The sequence below is a fragment of the Pristis pectinata genome, chromosome 19 (assembly GCF_009764475.1).
Source record: "Pristis pectinata isolate sPriPec2 chromosome 19, sPriPec2.1.pri, whole genome shotgun sequence".
Classification (NCBI taxonomy): Eukaryota; Metazoa; Chordata; class Chondrichthyes; order Rhinopristiformes; family Pristidae; genus Pristis; species Pristis pectinata.
Genome location: NC_067423.1, coordinates 26,800,481 through 26,818,946, shown reverse-complemented (window position 1 = coordinate 26,818,946; position 18,466 = coordinate 26,800,481). Strand labels below are relative to the sequence as shown.

General features: G+C 39.1%; 1 protein-coding gene across 4 annotated transcripts in view; it reads left to right on the top strand.

Annotated features, from left to right (window-relative positions):
* tafa5a (TAFA chemokine like family member 5a) overlaps positions 1 to 18,466 on the top strand; it is a 525,393-nt gene that overhangs the window by 450,163 nt on the left and 56,764 nt on the right. For 3 of the 4 annotated variants that reach the window (XM_052034225.1, XM_052034224.1, XM_052034222.1), the window contains one exon: positions 1,633 to 1,700. The exons of the other annotated variant lie outside the window; for it this stretch is intronic. In XM_052034225.1, coding sequence (XP_051890185.1) covers positions 1,633 to 1,671 — 39 coding nt within the window. In that variant the 3' untranslated portion in view covers positions 1,672 to 1,700. The remainder of the gene's footprint in view (positions 1 to 1,632; positions 1,701 to 18,466) is intronic. 4 annotated transcript variants of the gene reach the window in all.

Sequence of the window (18,466 nt, the reverse complement as noted above, 5' to 3'; positions counted from 1 at the left end):
CTTTTGCTAGTCAAAAACTCAAAATGTTACAGTGATGTGTGGCCTAAGCTGGTTGTGTTCCAACAGTAAGGTGGACAGATGCTGTGTCTGAAATGTTAACATGAGCTTTGTTGAGTAAATTGTTGATGTTACATTTCAGTAATGGTATTTTTAATCAAATTATATTTGTATTTGTCTTACTTCACAGGGATCATTTTGTACCTTAATCCAATCACAGAATGTGGATGATTGAGCAAGGCCATTAAGTATCCCCCATCCCTAGCTGCCCTTATAAAGCTGGTAGTGAGATTGTCTCTTGGACCATTACAGTATTGAAAGAGTTCCTGTTATGCTTTTGGCTAGGGAGTTCCTTCGCTCTGATCCAGCAAAAATGAAATAATGAAATTGTTTCAAAGTCAGGAATGTATGTTATTTGCTGGGAAATTCATAGTGATATTTGCCTGCTATCTATCTTTCTGGATGGTGTTACAGGTTTATGGGCTGCTATTTGAAGAAGCTTTAATAAGCTGCTAAAGTGCATTCTGCAAATGTTCCATACTATCCAAATGAGGCAGTGAGAGAAACTGAATGTTTAAGGTAGTGCATTGGCTACCAATTTAGCAAAGTACTTTGTCCTGGATACTGTCAAAGCTTATAAGTGTTATTGGAGCTGCATATATACAGGAGCTGCATTTATACATGGGGAAGCACAGTGGTTCAATCCTGATCTCCAGTGGCATCTATATAGAATTTGCACCTTCTCCCTGTGATTATGTGGATTTCCTTCAAGTATTCGGGTTTCCTCTATCCCAAGCATGTCCAGGTTGGTAGGTTAATAGGTCACAGTAAATTGCTCCTAGTGTGTAAATATGTAGTCAAATCTGGGGGCAGTTGATGATAAAGTGGTAGAATAAAATGAGATTAGTCTAGGATTAGTGTAAGTGGGTGCTTGATGGTTGGTGGGGTTTGGTGGGCCAGTTTCTGTGCTGTAAGACTTTAGGATTCTATAAATGTGGGGTGTATCTTCCATTATGCCTTGAAGATGGCAAGTCACTCTCTAGAAAATACTGTGCTTCTGACTTGCTTTTTGGCCATAGTGTTTATGCGATTGGCCCAGTTAAGATTCTGGTCATGATGAACCCCTAGGTCGTTGATGGTATGGGATTTAAGAGTGATAATGCCATTGGATCTGAAAGTTAAGTGGTTAGATTTTCTCCTTTTTGAGATGTTCATTGCCTGGCACCTTTTGACGGGAATGTTACTTGCCACTTACCAGCCCATGCCTGAATGTTGTCAACATCTTGCTGCATAATGGCAATAGACGGCTTCATTATCCAAGGAGTCGCGAATGGAAATGAGCACTTCTGAGTGAGACATCCTGAATTGTGGGCAGTTGAAGATGTTTGGGTCTAGCACACTGCCCGAGGAATCTTGGAGCGACGTCCTGGAGCTGAATTGAATGGCTTCCATTGTGGAACTATCTTCCATTTTGTGAAAAGTATGATTCCAGCTGGTGGAAAGTTTTTCTTTTGAATTTTATGGGCTTTAATTTTTCTAGGATTCCTGGAGGTATACTTGGTGAAATCTTGCCTTGATGCCAAGGCTGTAATTCTTGCTTCACCACTGGAATTCATTTATTTTCTCCATGTTTAGACCAAGGCTGTGATGAGGTCAGGAGTCAAGTGGTCATAGTGGAACCCAAGCTGAGCACCGGTGAATTGGTGAGTAAATGACACTTGCTGTTATTGCCATTGACACCTTCAATCGTTTCTCTAATGACTGAGAATAGATTGATGGGGTTGCAGTTGGTCAGACTGGAGTTTTACTTCTTTTCCTGGACAGGATATACCCAGGTAATTCTTTATATTGCCACATAGATGCCAATGTTTTAGATGAACTGGAACAGCATGAGTAGAGGTGAGCCCAATTCTTGAGCACAAATTCTTAGCAATAGAGCCAGCATGTTATCAAGGCCTGCAAGTGTTGTCATAACCAGTGTTCTCAGTCAAATCTTGATAGCATGAGAAAATGACTTCTGTTATGGTGGAGGCCTCAGGAGGAGGCCAAGGTAGGCCATGCCTTGATATTTCTGGATGAAGGTGGTTGCAAATGTTTCATCTTTGCTTTTTTTGTACACCCTTGCTAAGTTCTGCTATCATTGTAGATGGCAATGCCTATTAATTGGCCAATTGTCCACCACCATTTATCACGAGATATGGCAGGACCACAGAACCTTGTTTGTGGAGTTGCTGAGCTCTGTCTATTGCATGCTGCTTCAGTAGTTTGGTACTTCATTTTTAGATGCATGTGCTGTTCTGGCTTGCTATTTCACACTTCTCCGTGAACCGGGATTCTACTCCTGCTTTGACGGTAATGGTCAAGTGGGGATTATCTCAGATCATGAAGTAGCAGGATGTGGAGCAATATAGTTCTGCTGATGGCTCAAACTGCTTCAGGGAAGTCCAATGTTGAATTGATAAATCCATTCAGAATTTATCTCATGAACCATGACTAGTGGTGCTATAGAACATAACGGATGTGAATCAAGACATGGTTCCTCCAGGCATTTTATGGCTGTCACTTCTTCAAATAATGCATTTGCAACAACTAAAATTGTGAGTACAAGATCAACTAATTTTCCCTTGAATTGGTGCTGTTACCATGTCCTGCAGGCCTGATCTGGCAGCTGTATCTTCCAGGACTTGGCCAGCCCGGGGACTAGAGGTGTCAGTAATGAGCCACTCTTGGTGGAGGAGATGATGACCCACATCCAGTATGTATTCTGTTCCCTAGTTCCCCTCAGTGCTTCTTCCAAGTTCAAATTGGTACAATAGCAATTCTCCAGCAGAGGAAAGGCATGAGGTGGTAATCAGCAGGGGGGCTTCCAAGCTTCTGTTTAACCCGATGTCATGAGACTTCTTGAGAGTCTGGGATTGATGGTAATGCGTCCTAGGAGTCAATTCCCAGGCCTCTGTAACACTGTGTCATTGTGTCTGGTGGGTTTGTTTTAGCAGTGAGTCAGAGCAAACCTCGAGATAATGAGGATGTTTTGGACATTAGCTGGAAAATTCAGTGAATATGACTCTATCAAGCTGCATTTGGACAAGCTTGCAGTAGAGTCTGCTGCCCAACCTGAGTCTGACGGGATCTCACTACATGTGCCTTGTCTGGAAAAGAAAGTTCAAGATCTTGTGCTTGGGTTGGATCAGACTAAGCTGACATTTGCCAGGTCTTTATAAATGAACATGGTCCCTAGACGTTTCATTGTTTTGAAACAAAGTTAAATGAAGTGCTATCATTATGATGCTTTGTTGTGTAATATGCTGCCTAAATCAGTAGGGTAAGATTTGATGCTGAGGATACAGTCACAACACAGGAGCAGTGGAGCGGCCTCTTGGGATCAAAACATCACTGGTCTTGGAGTGGGTCAGGTGTACTTACTGTAGCATTAAGAAAAGTTACTTCTGAGTGAAGTAGGAGATTCAATTCTGATTCTAGAGGACCTGGGGATGGAGAGCCAATGAGTTTGACTTGAAAGTAAAAAGTATAATAAAGAAATGTTCTCATGCTGAAGGGTTTTATGTGGAACCAACTTTTACAAGGTTGGGCTCTCAAAAACAAAAAGGCATAAGTTTAAAGTGAGAGGAAGGACTTTTAAAGAGGTATTCAGGGAGAAGTTTTTTTTTACGAAGAGCATAGTTGATTTCCGGAATGTGCTGGCAAAGGACTTGGTGGAAAATCGGACGCAATCGCTATGTTTAGGAGATATTTAAATAGGCATTTTGAAGAGACCAGGTATAGAAGGATACAGACCTCATGCAGGCAAATGGGATTAATGTAGATGGACAAAAAAGTCGGCATGGAGCTGCTGGGCCAAAGAGCCTGTTTCTGTGCTGTGGGACTCCATGAGTGAGGTATCTGCAGGCCCCCGCAGTGCGAGACCAAGTGGGTATGTGCCACGTGTGCATGTTCATGCAGGAATGGGATTCTTGGCAATGGCTGGGGCAGATATCAATAAAACTACAAGAAGTCCTTGAGATTGGGTTAGGTTTGAATTGGCTGCAGTCATGTCTGGTTTTAATTTGGTACCAGAGCAGATCTCTAGTCTGTTGGACAACTCTTCTCATTCTATCACATTCACAAGTATTAGTTTGGAGTGAATTCTAAGGTTGACTGTGGTCGATGTAAAGTCAAACAGCACAGAAACAGGTCCTTCGGACCACCATGTCCATGTTGACCATTAATTGCCCATCTATACTGATCCCATTTACCAGTGCTTACTCTGTAGTCTTGTTCTTCATCATGTTCAAATTTCGTGCTTGGTTTGATGTCAGATGGTCTGACCTTTTTTGTAGTATAATTTATCAAAGCTGTTTTTTGAAACAACTAAGTAGTTGACTAGGCTATTTCATGAGACAGCTCATAAGGCTAATGGACAACCAGGTTGGTATATGTAGCTGCAGTGTCTAAACAAGTACAATATCCTTCTCTAAAATGTATTAACACATTAGTTGAGTTATTGTAACTGTTCTGTATTGTAATTGTGATTGTAACAGTCACCATTACTCATATAAGCATTCCATTTCAGAATTATTTAATTAGTTAGCTGAATTTAAATTCCTCAGTTGCTGTGCTGGGATTTGAACTTGTGCCTCTGGGTCCTTAATCCAGCCAAATGACAGCTTTTTTTTTCTTTTTGCATGCAAGTTCAACAGCTTCCGTATAGGTAATTAGCCAAAAGTTTTGCTTTGCCATTATTTGTCAAGGGCAGGAAAGGTTGCCCTGTTGACCTGTTAACAGGAAGCTGTTGTGCTACAAATCTCAACACTTTTTGAACCCATGCCTTTCTCTTTCACCTTCATTCTGACATTCCTTGATGTTGAATGTTCAAGTACCTCTAATGTCTTTGGCTTTCATATTTCCCTTGTGTTCCTGAATCCTCTCTTCACTTGCCTTCCTATCCTCAAAAAGTCTCAATCCCCTCCTGTGTCCTTTGAAGGTAAATTTGCATTACTCACTCCCTTTCTATTTGCATTTAGAGGCAGATTTAAGGAACAAAGGTTTATTTATGCTTTGAGAAAGAGCAATGTGCAAAATGGATGTTTTCAAAATATAAGGGGAGTTGGAAATGCCTCATTTTCCCAGTACGGATCCCTGATTCTACTCCTGCACAGGTAATGACTGGAGATGGATTTTCAGCTAATGAAAAAGCCTGCACATTGGATAAGTGCTTTAGGCACTTCCTGGCAACTACTAACATCAAGCTCTGCTTGATATCACAATTCCCATTTAAAATCAGACAAAGTGTATCATAGTCATTGCTGGTGAGGAAGAAAAGCAATTTATTCTCCAGATAGTGGGGTGCCAGAAGAGTTGAAGCCTCCCGGCAGTGGAAATATGGAGAGAGTGTCCCACAGGGATCAACAAGTAGGTTTTTGCTTGCCCGTTTTCAGAGCTTGAGCTCACATCAGGGTGATTGTGGAGTATGATCACAGGGTCTTCATTATTTTACTGGAAACTATTCATGACTGGCGGGCACTTCAGGGGATTGAGTACAGTATTGAGCTGAGTGTGACAATTTGCATTACCCATTATTGATTTTAGTTCAGGCAGGGACTTTGCCCAGTGTCACCCATCATTGCTCTGCACAAAACAGGTCATGAGTAGAAATAAGGATGTGAAATCACACTCCAGTAAGTTGTGCACTCTGCTCTAAGGATGTTTTAAAATTGCAAAGCTCACACTGTTCCAGAAGTTACCAGGGCTGTCGATCATAGCTGTGAGAGACAGATGCTATGAATAACTGCAAGAATAGTCCAGCTGACAGTTGTCTCTGGTGCCAATGTTGCACGTGTCTATAATGTGGCATTCTGTTGACAGTAGAAATGTGAAAGCTGTCACCATCGCAAAATAACTCATTAACTATTCTGTAGACACTTATGAAATTCTTGTCAGTTTTGGGAATAGTCCCACACAAACCAAAAGCCAATGACGACACGTTGAACAATGTATTGATTTTTACTTAAATGCCAAGACTACTTCAAAGTAAAGCTCTTTATCACATGTACCACAACTGTTTTCACCCCTTGTTTGCCTTTTTATTATCTTTCAATATTTCTTACCTTAGTCTCGCCTACAATCTTTAAAGCCATTTTAAGGAATTTTTGTGGAACTTATGTAGACTAACTGCAATTTTTTTCAGCCCTGTTTTAATCAATGTATCTCTTAAGGTCATTCCTCATCACAGTGCTCTAATTGGTGAACTGTTGACGGATTAAGTGATTCAGTACAATCTGTGACTTGTTTCACCTCTCAAAGAAACAGCTGTATATTTAAATAGATGAGGTTTTTTTATGCATAGGGCTAGAATTTCATGTTTGTGGTGGCATGGTTTACAATGCATTTATTACAATATATGCATCTTCAGTGAAAGAACTAACAGGCAATGTATGAGAATGGTAATTATCAATCACCAAATCCATTCAGTTAAATGTTTTGTGAAACTAGCCATATTTTTAATTAGGTTTGGTTTCTCAGGCAGCCGCAAGATTCGCTTTTAATTAAGTATTATAATTACTGTAGAAGCATAAACCATAGAGAGGCGTAACTTGTGACTTGCCTGCCATTGTGTTATAAATGGGTGGAAGGTCAGCCATAGATGAACACAAATTGCTTCTGTGAGTGAATTTAATATCCTTTCATATAGATCTTCAAGTTGTGATAATGGAGGGTTGGTTCAGTTCCTCCCAGTGAGGACAATTACTCTCTATTACGCAGAGGAAGTATTTGCAGGAGGCAGGAAAATGGTGCACAATTAGCAAAGCTTGTCTTATCATTTGTTTTCACTCTATATTCCTTTGTATCAAAGGAATTGAGGGGTATAAAGATGGTACTGGAAAATGTCACTCAGCTAGGTCAGCTGTGTTCTTGATGACTGGCAGAGCAAATTCAAAGGGTAATATGACTTACTCCTGCTCCTATTCCTTACAGTTTGATGTAATTGTGCCACCATTTTAGCACATGGTTTTGCTTCTGGGCCATGGCTTTGATCTCCCAAATTTTGGGTTTTCACATCTCTTAATTGTATTCCTCAAGGCACAAAGTAACATGGTCTTCTGTAAAATATGTTGCTTCCTTGAAGCTGTCATACATTAGGTGATGGACACAGCGGTGTGCAGTGAGAAGCATCCAATGTGCTAACTGCTGAAAGCAGTTGCTCACTGTTGTTGATTCTGGATAGAATAAGATTGTAAATGGATCTGCTGCCTCTTCTGCAGTTGTCACATAGCCAGGGGACACTCATGAATGAAGACAATAACATTCAATAATAAAACACTATCCTAAAGTTAAGACAAGTAGCCTCTGTGAATAAAGGAACTTAGATTTATTTCTACTCCAAGAAACTCAGAAATGTCTTACAACAATTGCTACATTTAGTTGATAAAGTTCACTTGTTTTAACACAAAATGGCAGAGGAATTAAGAGAATTCAACAACTCCGTCCACAGGACTGAGTTGTGGCCTGAATTACATGAGGGCAATAGATGTAATAAAGCATTTATGGGCTGCGTGATGGAACTTTATTGAGTTTTATTGATTGCTAAATGCCATTGCATGCTTACTATTCCAAAACATACTTCTGGATTTTTGTCCGAGGCCTTCTGTACAGAGGCTGCTGGGCTTGCTGTACATTTTCAAGTTGCTTTGGCAAAATTGATCTTGCACAAACAAGGCTTATAACCAGAGGGTGCAGAACAATTTCTATCCCACAGTTCTTTCCTGCTGCTTTGTGTGCCCAACTATATTTCATACATACTTCAATATTTTAAGTGTAAGCAAATTAACCATGCAGTGGATTAGCCCTAAGCCTCCTGATAAAACCCACCAGTCAAAATTTGTTTTCAGTCATTAGAGCTAAATCGGTGCAAGAATCTCAGCTGCTGGTTCCATTGAAGTCAAATATCAGTGGGTATGATGTTTGACTTAATGCTAGCAACCAAAGGTGAGTTGCTAGCTCATTAACACAGTCATGAATTATGTTTCTCACTTTCTCTGTATCGAGAACCTGGCAGTTGCACAGTTCCGATCAGGATGTCCTTTGCCAATTTTTATTTTTGAGCAATTAAGTGAAAACATTCTTTATACTGCTGGAAACAGAGGCTCGATTCTTCTTTTGGTCCCTATTTGTCTGCATCTCTTGCATAAAAGGCTTTGGACTTCCTATTTAGCTATCATTTTATGCTCATGAGACATGCTTAGTGTTTAACTGCCTTGCTCCAGATACATTCCAGCAATTTACTGGGCACTTGTTTTGCTCAAGTGTTTAAGGCTCAGAGTGCACTGTTTTTAGAAATCCTAACCATTGCCACAACTTCTACTGAACCAAGAACCAATAGGATACTGCCAGTCACCACACTCCTCCTGAGTCCTACCTACTCTCTCAAAGGCTGTCATGTGTCAGCCGATCCCGAGTGGTATAGGAGCACAAACCCAGATGTAGTTAACAACCTCAGTTTTGCTCAGAATTACCTCCATTCACCCCCTGAAATCCTACCACATAACCATTGTCAAACTGAAGACCAGTTACTAAAAAAACTCAGTCCTCTTTTCCCTCCTGCCAGACAACAGACCCTTTCTGATTCTGACAGGACTCCCTATTTCCCAAGTCTGGCCAGATATAATCTGTTTTGTCTTTGTACCCATTTCCAAATAACATCACTCGGACTGTAGCTTAATTCCCCAGCAGTTACCCCATTTCCTCTGCCCCACCCTCTCCACGATTACCCTCATCCCTTCCAAGCCCCTCCCATATAGGTTCCAGTCCTAGCCTCAATAGCTTCCTCCTTTCTTTACTCACCCCTACCTTAGATTTTCGGCCAATTACTGGGCACCTCAGGTAGCCTGACCACCCAAATCCAATACCTACCTCTGAACCACTGCCTGCTGCTTGTGTGGCCTGCGCTTCTGGAAGGGCAAGCAATATCAATTCAATGAAGAAATACAAGTGAAAGTCACACAAAGACACAAGATTAAATGCAACAGTGAATAGACACAGCATAAATGGAAAAACGGCATCACCAATGTACAGAAATGGACAAGAAAGTAGAATGCAAACACAAAGCTAGAGAACAAGCAGGAAAGGATCGTTAACAGGGATGAAAAGCCAAATGTTTCTTTAGTCATAAGCAGCACCACAGGCTTATCACACCTGTGTGGCGAGCACAAATCGCATCTCAACCCAATCGCGGACTGCACATGTTGAGTCGTAAGTAGATGGAAAGTCAATGTTAGATGAGCAAAATTTGCTTTGTGATTGAATTCAATGTTCTCCATTATAGATCTTTAACCTACAGCATTATGGAAGAACGACTGAGTTCCTTCCAGAGGCAGATCATTTTCACTCCCATTATGTACAGCGAATGTTTTCAATAAGCAGGTCAGTGATGCACAGCTGGCCAACATTGACAGTGAAGGCTACATCCTGAGGACAATATTATTGAAAACTTATGTAATGGAACATTTTGGTGCAACAATTAATCTGCCACAAGAAATTAAGAAATACAGCAGATGATGGAAATCCAAAATAAAACAAAACAGAAAATGCTGAAAATGCTCAGTGGGTCAGGCAGCATCAGTGGAAAAAAAACAGTTAAAAGCTTCAGGTCCAGGACCCTTATTCTGTTTCTCTGTCCTGCTGCCTGACCTGCTGAATTAATCTGCCATCCTCTACAGAGGATAATGAGGTGGTTCTGTGGGCAAAACATAGCAAGATAAAGCAACAATCTCTTCTTCCACCTCTTGCAAAACCCTTTCAGATCAGCACCTGAAAAGAAGTTGCCTTTCTTTCCTTACTGCGATAAGATTCCTTACTGTATGACAATGATTCAGTAACCCTTAACTTATCATCAGCAGCTGCATGCTATACCTTGTGCCCACATTCGCCTGAGTTTGATTCAGGAGTTCTCGTTTCAGCATTGGTATTTGTGATGTTAACCCTATTGGTTTCTTTTAATGAAAACTTTTAATGTGGCCACTCAGGATTAATTGAAATTACCATCAGTAGCTTCAGCAGCTTGGTGTGCAAAGCAGTTCTTATCATGTGTATTCTGACATCCTTAAATGATGTAGGCGGATCATGCATTTTTAAACAGAAAAAAAACACAGCTGAATCATTTGTTACAATTTAACGTTAGTGCTGCAATGCACTCCAGCTATAAAGCAAACAATATTTTAGCAGGGCAGCATAATTTTAAGTGATAGGCATATAAACTCCACCTCTGTGCAAGAAGATTCAATTATTTATAAAATAACTGAAGTCTATTTTGAGAAATATTCACAGCTGCTACCTGCTGATAAGATTGTAAAAATATGATTTTTTTTGCTTAGTGAGAAGTGTGTTCCTCTTTGGAATAAAAGACTATTCTAGTTTTACCACAAGGGGTCAACAACCAGAACTCCAAGGACAGATACAAGAAGCTACCTTGGTCTGACCACGAAAAACAATCTAATGTTTAGGCTTGGAGTCACTTACCCTGAATTCACAAGGTAAGCCGTTATTGTCAGATATCTTCTGGGCAGGTTCATTCTCTGGCCTTCTGCCTCCAAATGGTTCAAAATCATTTTACTTCCCCATTTCTAACATTTTCATCACAAATAAAAAACATCTTCAAAGAAAATGGAAATAATAACATGTACTTTTGCCAAACAGTCCTCGTAAATATTTTGAAAGTTCTTACTGAGGTATGGTTTGAGCTTGAATGTATTAAATAGATCAATGAGTTCCAGTGGGATATTAAATAAGACAAATAGGCCAGAGTCTGCCTTTCCAGCAATCAACCATTCAATACTGGGAAAATATATGTACTGCACTTTATTGTGCATCTTAGAAAAAAAAAGGACAGGTGAACAAATGATGAGGAAGATTTTAAGAAGCATCTGATAGGATTTAAGAGAGGTGCAGAGAGAAAGAGGCTTGAGGAGGGAATTGAATAGCTTAGATTGCTCATGGCACAGCTACAGATAATGAGGTAAGGAAAAGTTTGGGGTGGGGTATGATGTGAATTAGATATTCCACCAAGATATTATCTTCATCCAGCCTTTTTATTCCTGATTTAGCAAATTCAGCTGTGTATTTTATACTTTGTAAAAGAAATGGATTAATATATATGAACAAGAAATTATCTTTCTGATTTGCATTTTGGTTGTGTGCTAGCAACACAAAACATAAAAAGATGATGTTCTATTAATATATTTCCTGATGGATGCACTTTCTTAAAACTATTTCTTTGAACACACCAAGTACTTTGGTATCAAAGTTTCTTAATGATTGAGAAGAGGATTTTTTAAAATTAATTTAGTCAAAAAAAGGTGTTAAAAAACCTCCAAAAATAATCATCAGAAATACTTCTGTGTCACTGTCTCTCCCACCAAGGCTCTGGCAGATGAACAAGGAAACTCCTCAGAGAAAAGGTGCAAATAGTCAAGCTTGGCCTAATGCACTGTTTCTCTATGGATTCTGCCAACTTTCTCTGGATTTACAGCGAGAACTGGCAGACTTCCCCAAGAGTCACAAGAGCACTACAGCCTTTCACACATGCTGATAGGTGTTTGTTTAAAAGTGGTTTGTAACAGAAAAGTGAAGTTGTTAGTACAGTGATACAATTTCATTTTTGTAAACTGAAAGCTCAGAGATTTCCACCTTCAGTTTCAACTGAAGTCTTTTGAAAAAAGCTAATAAACTCTCAGCCCTTCACATGACAAATAGATGTGCTTTATAGTTCTCACAGCTGCGCAGTTTCCTTGCAAGGAAGTTCTTCCATCTCTACATGCTCAAGATGCATAGTGTGATTGAACAATCTGCCCTGAGGTAGAGTTATCCAGTCAAAGCCCAGGTATTTATGACAGGTCAAGGCTTCAAAGACTTGAATGAAAGATCTTAAAAATGCAAAAGGCAATTTCATGGGTAGATGCAGAAAGGCGATTGTAAAATGTGTAGTTGTTAAACATTTTAAATTCTGTTTTATGCCTTATTTTGGGGCATTATAAGTAAATGCTGAAAATTAAATTGTTCATTATCTGAACATCAGAGTGGGATTGGTCCTCTGATTGATATTTGGTACAGTTTATTATGCAGTGTAATATCTCAAAAAGGAATGTCTAAAACAAGCACGGAGGAAGAGCAAATAGTAGCTTTTTTAACCAAAAGGTGTCCACCTAATTTAATTTCAGGTAATAAATAAAAATGTAAATTAAAATAAAGATTCTGGATGGCACAGCAGGCTTTCTGTCAGAACGGAGATGGTGAGATTTTGTAGACTGCGACGCTGCCCCTGATAGCTACAGCTTGAGGAAACGTCTTTGCTTTCACTCACTGAAGGTCGGAGTTATTCCGTCTACTGGTTGGTGATTTTCCAAACCATGAAGGACAGGGAGAAATGTCTGGACAGCTTTGAACTGTGGGTACTGGGAACTATTCCCATTGTCGCAGAGAATGCTAAATGGAGATTTGTATAATTATGAAGGGATTTGATAAGTCAAATGTAGGAAAAGCACTTTCCTTTGGATGAACTTGTTGACAGAAGGTTAACAATTTGAAATCGTCACTAAATGAATGATCAGGCAGAATTTCTTGAATTCATTTTCGTAGGTTGGAATGTTCTGCTGCAGAAAATAGGTTGAGATAAAAATATTTGTAATTTTGAGGAAGATGTGGATAAGTATGAGGGCCAGGTAATGACTTGGAATTTTTGGGAGAAAGCAGAAGTTTGAAATTAGTGTTAACATGGTGCTAGCAATAGAGCAATGAATAGATAAGTGGCCCCCCCCTTTGTTTTCATTGCTTTATTGTTGGTTCTTCCATGAGATCTAGTGCAAAGAAAATGGAAGAATTTAATAAGGACTGTTTAGAAAGGACACAGTATGGGAAATGCACTGGTTGTGAGGATTTTGAAAAAGCAAATTGTCTGTTTTGGTAAAGAAAATGCCAGCTATTTTACAATTGAGTTTGGCACTATTTAAGAAGCTCTTTTCTGGAAAATCCAAAAAACTTGTGTCATTGTAAGAGTGCAGTGGTAGCACAGGCCACTATCTTAGTAAATACATCCAAGAAATAATAGTATGAGTGACTTGGAATAAGCCATGCTTTCCTGGGTTTACCATGCCCCTTGTCAGATCAGTAAACTGTTTATTATAGTTACTCCTGTCCCATACTATTTAAGTGAAATATGATAAATTTGTGAAATGGTCAATGCTTGATCACCACTGCTACCCAGACCAGTATATAACAGCACTGGCAGTGAAGTGATTTATTGTACCACCTTCTCCTCTAAGTAAGCATTGAGAATATGCTTAAATTATTTAGCATAGAAACGGCTTTTGTGCTGAGAACAATGTAGCATGCCCAAAGATCTGAATAAGATAAAAATTCTTTTTGCACGGTACCCGAAAAACAATGGTATCAAATTGCCTGCCCATTATGTATGGTGCTAGATATTTAATTCCATTCACTATACTAGAACTGAATATTGGGCACTGTATATAGCAGGTGACCACTGTAATACAGTCCATTTTGTGCAGCCTCCCAAGTTGAACTTCTCACTGTCAATGCTCCATCAGTTGGATCATGTACTATATTGATTGTATATTCCTGGGATGGAGCAGGCATCTTCCATGCCCTCAAGAAGTTGTCTTGCTTGGGCTTCTGAAATTTGTGTCTGTCAATCATCGTCATCTTCTTCCAAGGTGCAGGTTGCTCTTGGAGGAACATTTAGCTATTTGCTGTGTATAGTGACTTTAAATATAATTTGGAGCAGTTTGGATGAAAATTGAATGATCCTACTTCCATGTTTTAGTTCAGATGGTTCTCTGATTTTCTTTCCCATTGCTAGTTTTTTGGGAAAAGGGTTGATGATAAGTTATCTGCCTCCCTTGATTTACTGCCCCTGTACTAAACTAAATAAATTACTTCAGGTTATGCAGGTACCAAGCAGTTCCAGATCATGTGAATTAGGAATCAAGTGTAAAATATTGCCCACACCTGGAAGAACACAGCAAATTGTGCTGCTCTAATATTCGCTATTCCCTTTTCCAACCATCCTTGCCTTTGATGAATATGAACACCAATTTATAGACTGGGGTATCATGTCTACTCAGATTTGGTTGGAACGGCTTCATTTCATTTCATGTGAGATCCTCATTGCCAGGGATGAAAGAAACAAAAAACCACAACAGTTTAGATGTGGATTCATACCCTTTTCTAAAGGTGAAACCACGGTGAGACAATCTAACGCACACCTCAAAAAACACCTGTTTTTGTAGATTTTCACATTTATTCAGCGTGTTTCATTCCTGTGACGATGCTGCTTTTTTCAAAGTATGGAAAGGCATCAAAGAAAATGTCCAATTACAATCAGGTGAAATGGAACCGTTCTCCATGGAAGAGCCTGCAAAACAAATGATGTTATTTTGTACATTTCTGGGATGGCACAATGATAATTCTCCAGGCACTTGCTGACGTGCTGGTGTTATTACCTTTGCAATCTTAACAGTTGCATTGATTCTCAGTATTCCCTCATGTATTTGGCAGTCTTCATTATTTCGGAACATGATGTCACTGCACAGCAGACACAATGTGTTGCTGGCCTCCTGCCAGAGAAGTGACATGCAATGGTCCTCTGATAAACTCATTGGAAGAAAGCAGAATCTCTGGGAAAAAAGGTTTTCTGAGTGTAAGAGGGAAGTGACAACAGTATGTCAGGCTGCTCACAGTAGGGGGCTTCAGATGGATGGGAAAATAGATCTCATCTTTCATTTATTTCACAGTGTGTTCTTTTAGATTATTGCCTTTAGTGGAAAGTAACAACACCTAACTTTGCGATTCAAAGTAGCATCACTTTTTAGATTAATATAGTGCTTACTATAGAGATGTTTTGGAGCATGAATTTAGCAGCTGTACAAAAATATGCAGCAACATATTTGATAGGAAGCTTGCTCAGGTAGCATGGTGGGGGGGACTCAGCTGAGAGATTTTGTTTAGAAATAAGTGAAACAACATTTGGTTTGAGTTATTCTCAGGTTAGTTTGAAGGTTGCCCCATCTATCTTTCCTCTGTACACTTGATTTTTTTAAACTCATTTTATGTATCTGTTGAAGACAATGCTTTGAAATTCTAGTGGAAGCTAAAGTGTGCATAGGGTGTCTGCTGCTTTGGACAGCTAACAGCTGTTCCAGTTCTTGGCTCCCTGCTGCAAACTGCATTAGTGGGAAAAAAGTCGATTTTCAATTAACAATGGAAAAAAATCTGAATTTTCAACCAATAGATCTTTTTAATTTGCAATATTGCTATTAATTAATCCCACATGGAAGGTGGGACAGGTAGTATAATAGATTTAAAACAAACCCACCCCAGATAATAGCTATGAAAGTTGAAATTACTCAAGATAGAATGGTTTTATATCCTACCAGTTATCTCAAGGTTTAGGCTTAGTTGTCTTATATCTGACCTTGTCATATCCTCATCACTGGGAATAAATGATACAGTCTTTGGACATTCATATGCTCCTTGTCTGTAGTAGTCATTAGGTAACTAACTGAAGAGTGTGCTGGGCAGTGTGGCAAACAGGCCTCAGTCCTTTGGCTGATTCCTTTTTCCTCTCCCTGATCACTGGTAGTTGAAACTGATAATTCTCCCCCTGTAGGGAAGCCGCAAGCATCAATGTGAGTCTCAAAATGAGAATGTTTTCTTATTTTAGTCTTAAGGAACATGGAAACTATAACTTATCTGCATATCTCATCAAACAATAAAAATGCTGTCATGGCAATATTACATTCATGCCAGCTATCTCAAAATAGTTTCTCAATTTATAAAGACCATGTGTCACCCCAAGGGATCTGATGCAGTGTTAAAATGATATTGTTCACATTTTAATGTTAGTATGAATTTGAAAATGGCCCAGAACTGGTTTTCGATTCATTGAGTGTGATGACCCTCTTATGAACTGATTGCCATCTTGGCTACTAATTCTATTAATATTTTTGAGGAGAAAGCTTTATGGGAAAAAAAGACTGGACAAAAACATTGCTTCCCCAAGTGGGCCTTGCTCAGCTATTACAAAAGCAACAATCACTTCAACAGAATCTGCATTCATGACAATGAAATGAAAATCACAATGACAAAGTAATATCTTAGCACAACTTTTCTGATTCCTTGTGAAAATCAGTTGATGTTGAAAACAAATATAGCCCCCTGAACGACAGCGGTGTGTAGTTCAAAGTATAGATGTAATAAAGATCAACAAACTTCCTCTTGATAATCAGTTTTTCTATGTGAGGTACAGTTTTATTAAACTATTGGATGTAATTTTAATCCTGTTTATTCCAAACTCAGATTAGTGTTTTTACCAAAAACAGTCCAGTTTTCTATTGATTTATCTGTTTTTAGCTAAGCAAACAAAATATTGTCATAAAAGATGAACAGATACAGATAAACATTTTACTTCACATGTTAAATTTGAATTGCTCACTTATTATTAATCTATAACTTTTTTGTGCTAATTGTAAATTCATCATCATTATTGAAATACATTGAGAAAAACTTTGAGGTAATTTTCTTATTTGTTTTTTGTTGCTTTTAAACTGAGCAGAGTGACAGGTACTTCCACAACTTATTGTATAAAATACAGAGAAGATGCACTTGAAGAACAGCACTATTTACCGTTTCCATATTTAAAATCTGTAGGCCTTAGAGATCTATTTTGAGATGTAACATGAGTTACAAAACTTCATTTGATTGCATTCCTCATAATATTCTTAAATTATTGGTTACAAATAATTAAGTAAAAGTATTATCCAACACAATGGATATCATTTTATTATATGAGGGATTTCTTATTGATCATAGAATGGAAGTAGAAATTAAATTACAGATAAATGACCTATGGAGCAAATGAATCTTTTAATGACAATTCCCAACAACTAGTTTTATTATTATAATGTACTTTGCAAATACCTTCAGTCATTCTTGCAGCTCTCCCATTTCTGTCTGAATTGGGCAAATTGTGCTCTATGCAAACTCAATCCTACCATACCTAAACCAAATATAAAGTACAACTGGATCAAGTTCTCCTGTCACTCAAGGCCATGCAATTCTCACCAATGGGTCCACCAAAGTCAGAATTGAGTTTATTGTTGTATGCATAAGGACATGTCTGCACAGATGCAATGAAAAACTTAACTTGCAGCAGCATCACAGGCACATAGCATCATATGAGCAGCATTCACTAGAAAAACATAAATTAAACATAAATTATACATATTTTTTACAAGAAAGAACACCATTAAGACAAATAAAAAGTCCATTTTAGTGCAAGCAAAGTGATCAAAGTGGTCATAGTGTTGCTTAACTGTAGTGATTAAGGTTGTGCCGGTTGGTTCAAGAACCAAATGCTTGAAGGGAAGTAGCTGTTCTTGAACCTGGTGCTGTGGGACTTCAGGTTCCTGTACCTCCTGCCCAATGGTAGCTGTGAGAAGATGGCATGTCCCAGATGGTGGACATCTTTAATGAAGAATGCTGCCTTCTTGAGCACTCCAGTGACGGGGAGTGAGTGATGTGTCTGTTATGTACTGAGCAGAGTCCATTACTCTCTGCAACTTCTTAGATTCCTGTGCATTCAAATTACCGTATCAGACCATGATGCAACCAGTCAGGATACTTTCAACAGTACATCTGTAGAAGTTTGTTAGAGCATTCGGTGACAAGCCAAACCTCCTCAACCTCAAAAGAATGTAGACGCTGGCACACTTTCCTTGTGATTGCATCTATGTGCTGGGCCCAGGACAGATCATCTGATACGTTAATGTCTAGGAATTTAAAGCTGTTGACTCTCTCCACCGCCAATCTCCCAATGTAGGCTGGTGGATATTCACCCACCTTAAGTCAACAATCAGCTCTTTAACTGACATTGAGTCAGAGGTTGTTGTTGCAGCACCACTCAACGGTGCCCTATCTCGCTCTGGTAAGCTGACCACAGGCACAATCTGAGTGCTGTATGGGGTCAAGCAAGATTGTTTCATCAGTTCAGTCTTACTCATTGCAGCACCACACCTCACCTAAAAGTTTCTTGTTGGAATGGAGCTGATCTACAGGATCACTGGGAAACTCTTCAACTTCCATTGTCTCTACTCCAGAACCAAGGTCACTTCAATCTGTCATTGAGCTCAGTTCACAAACAACACTTACGTACAAGTCTTTACTGATATGCTTCCCTAAACATATGGGAGAGACTGAGCCTTGAACTTAACATCCATAAAACAGAGGTCCTTCATCAACCTGCTCCTGTGGCACTTAAAATAAAAATAGAAAATAAGGAAATAATTTGAAACACATTTTCTAAATAATGAGAGATTGGGGCCTGGTTATTCGTGTACACAAATCATTCCAATGCTGTTATACTGAGCCTCCAAAGGATCAAGCCTTAATCTGCTCCATTGAC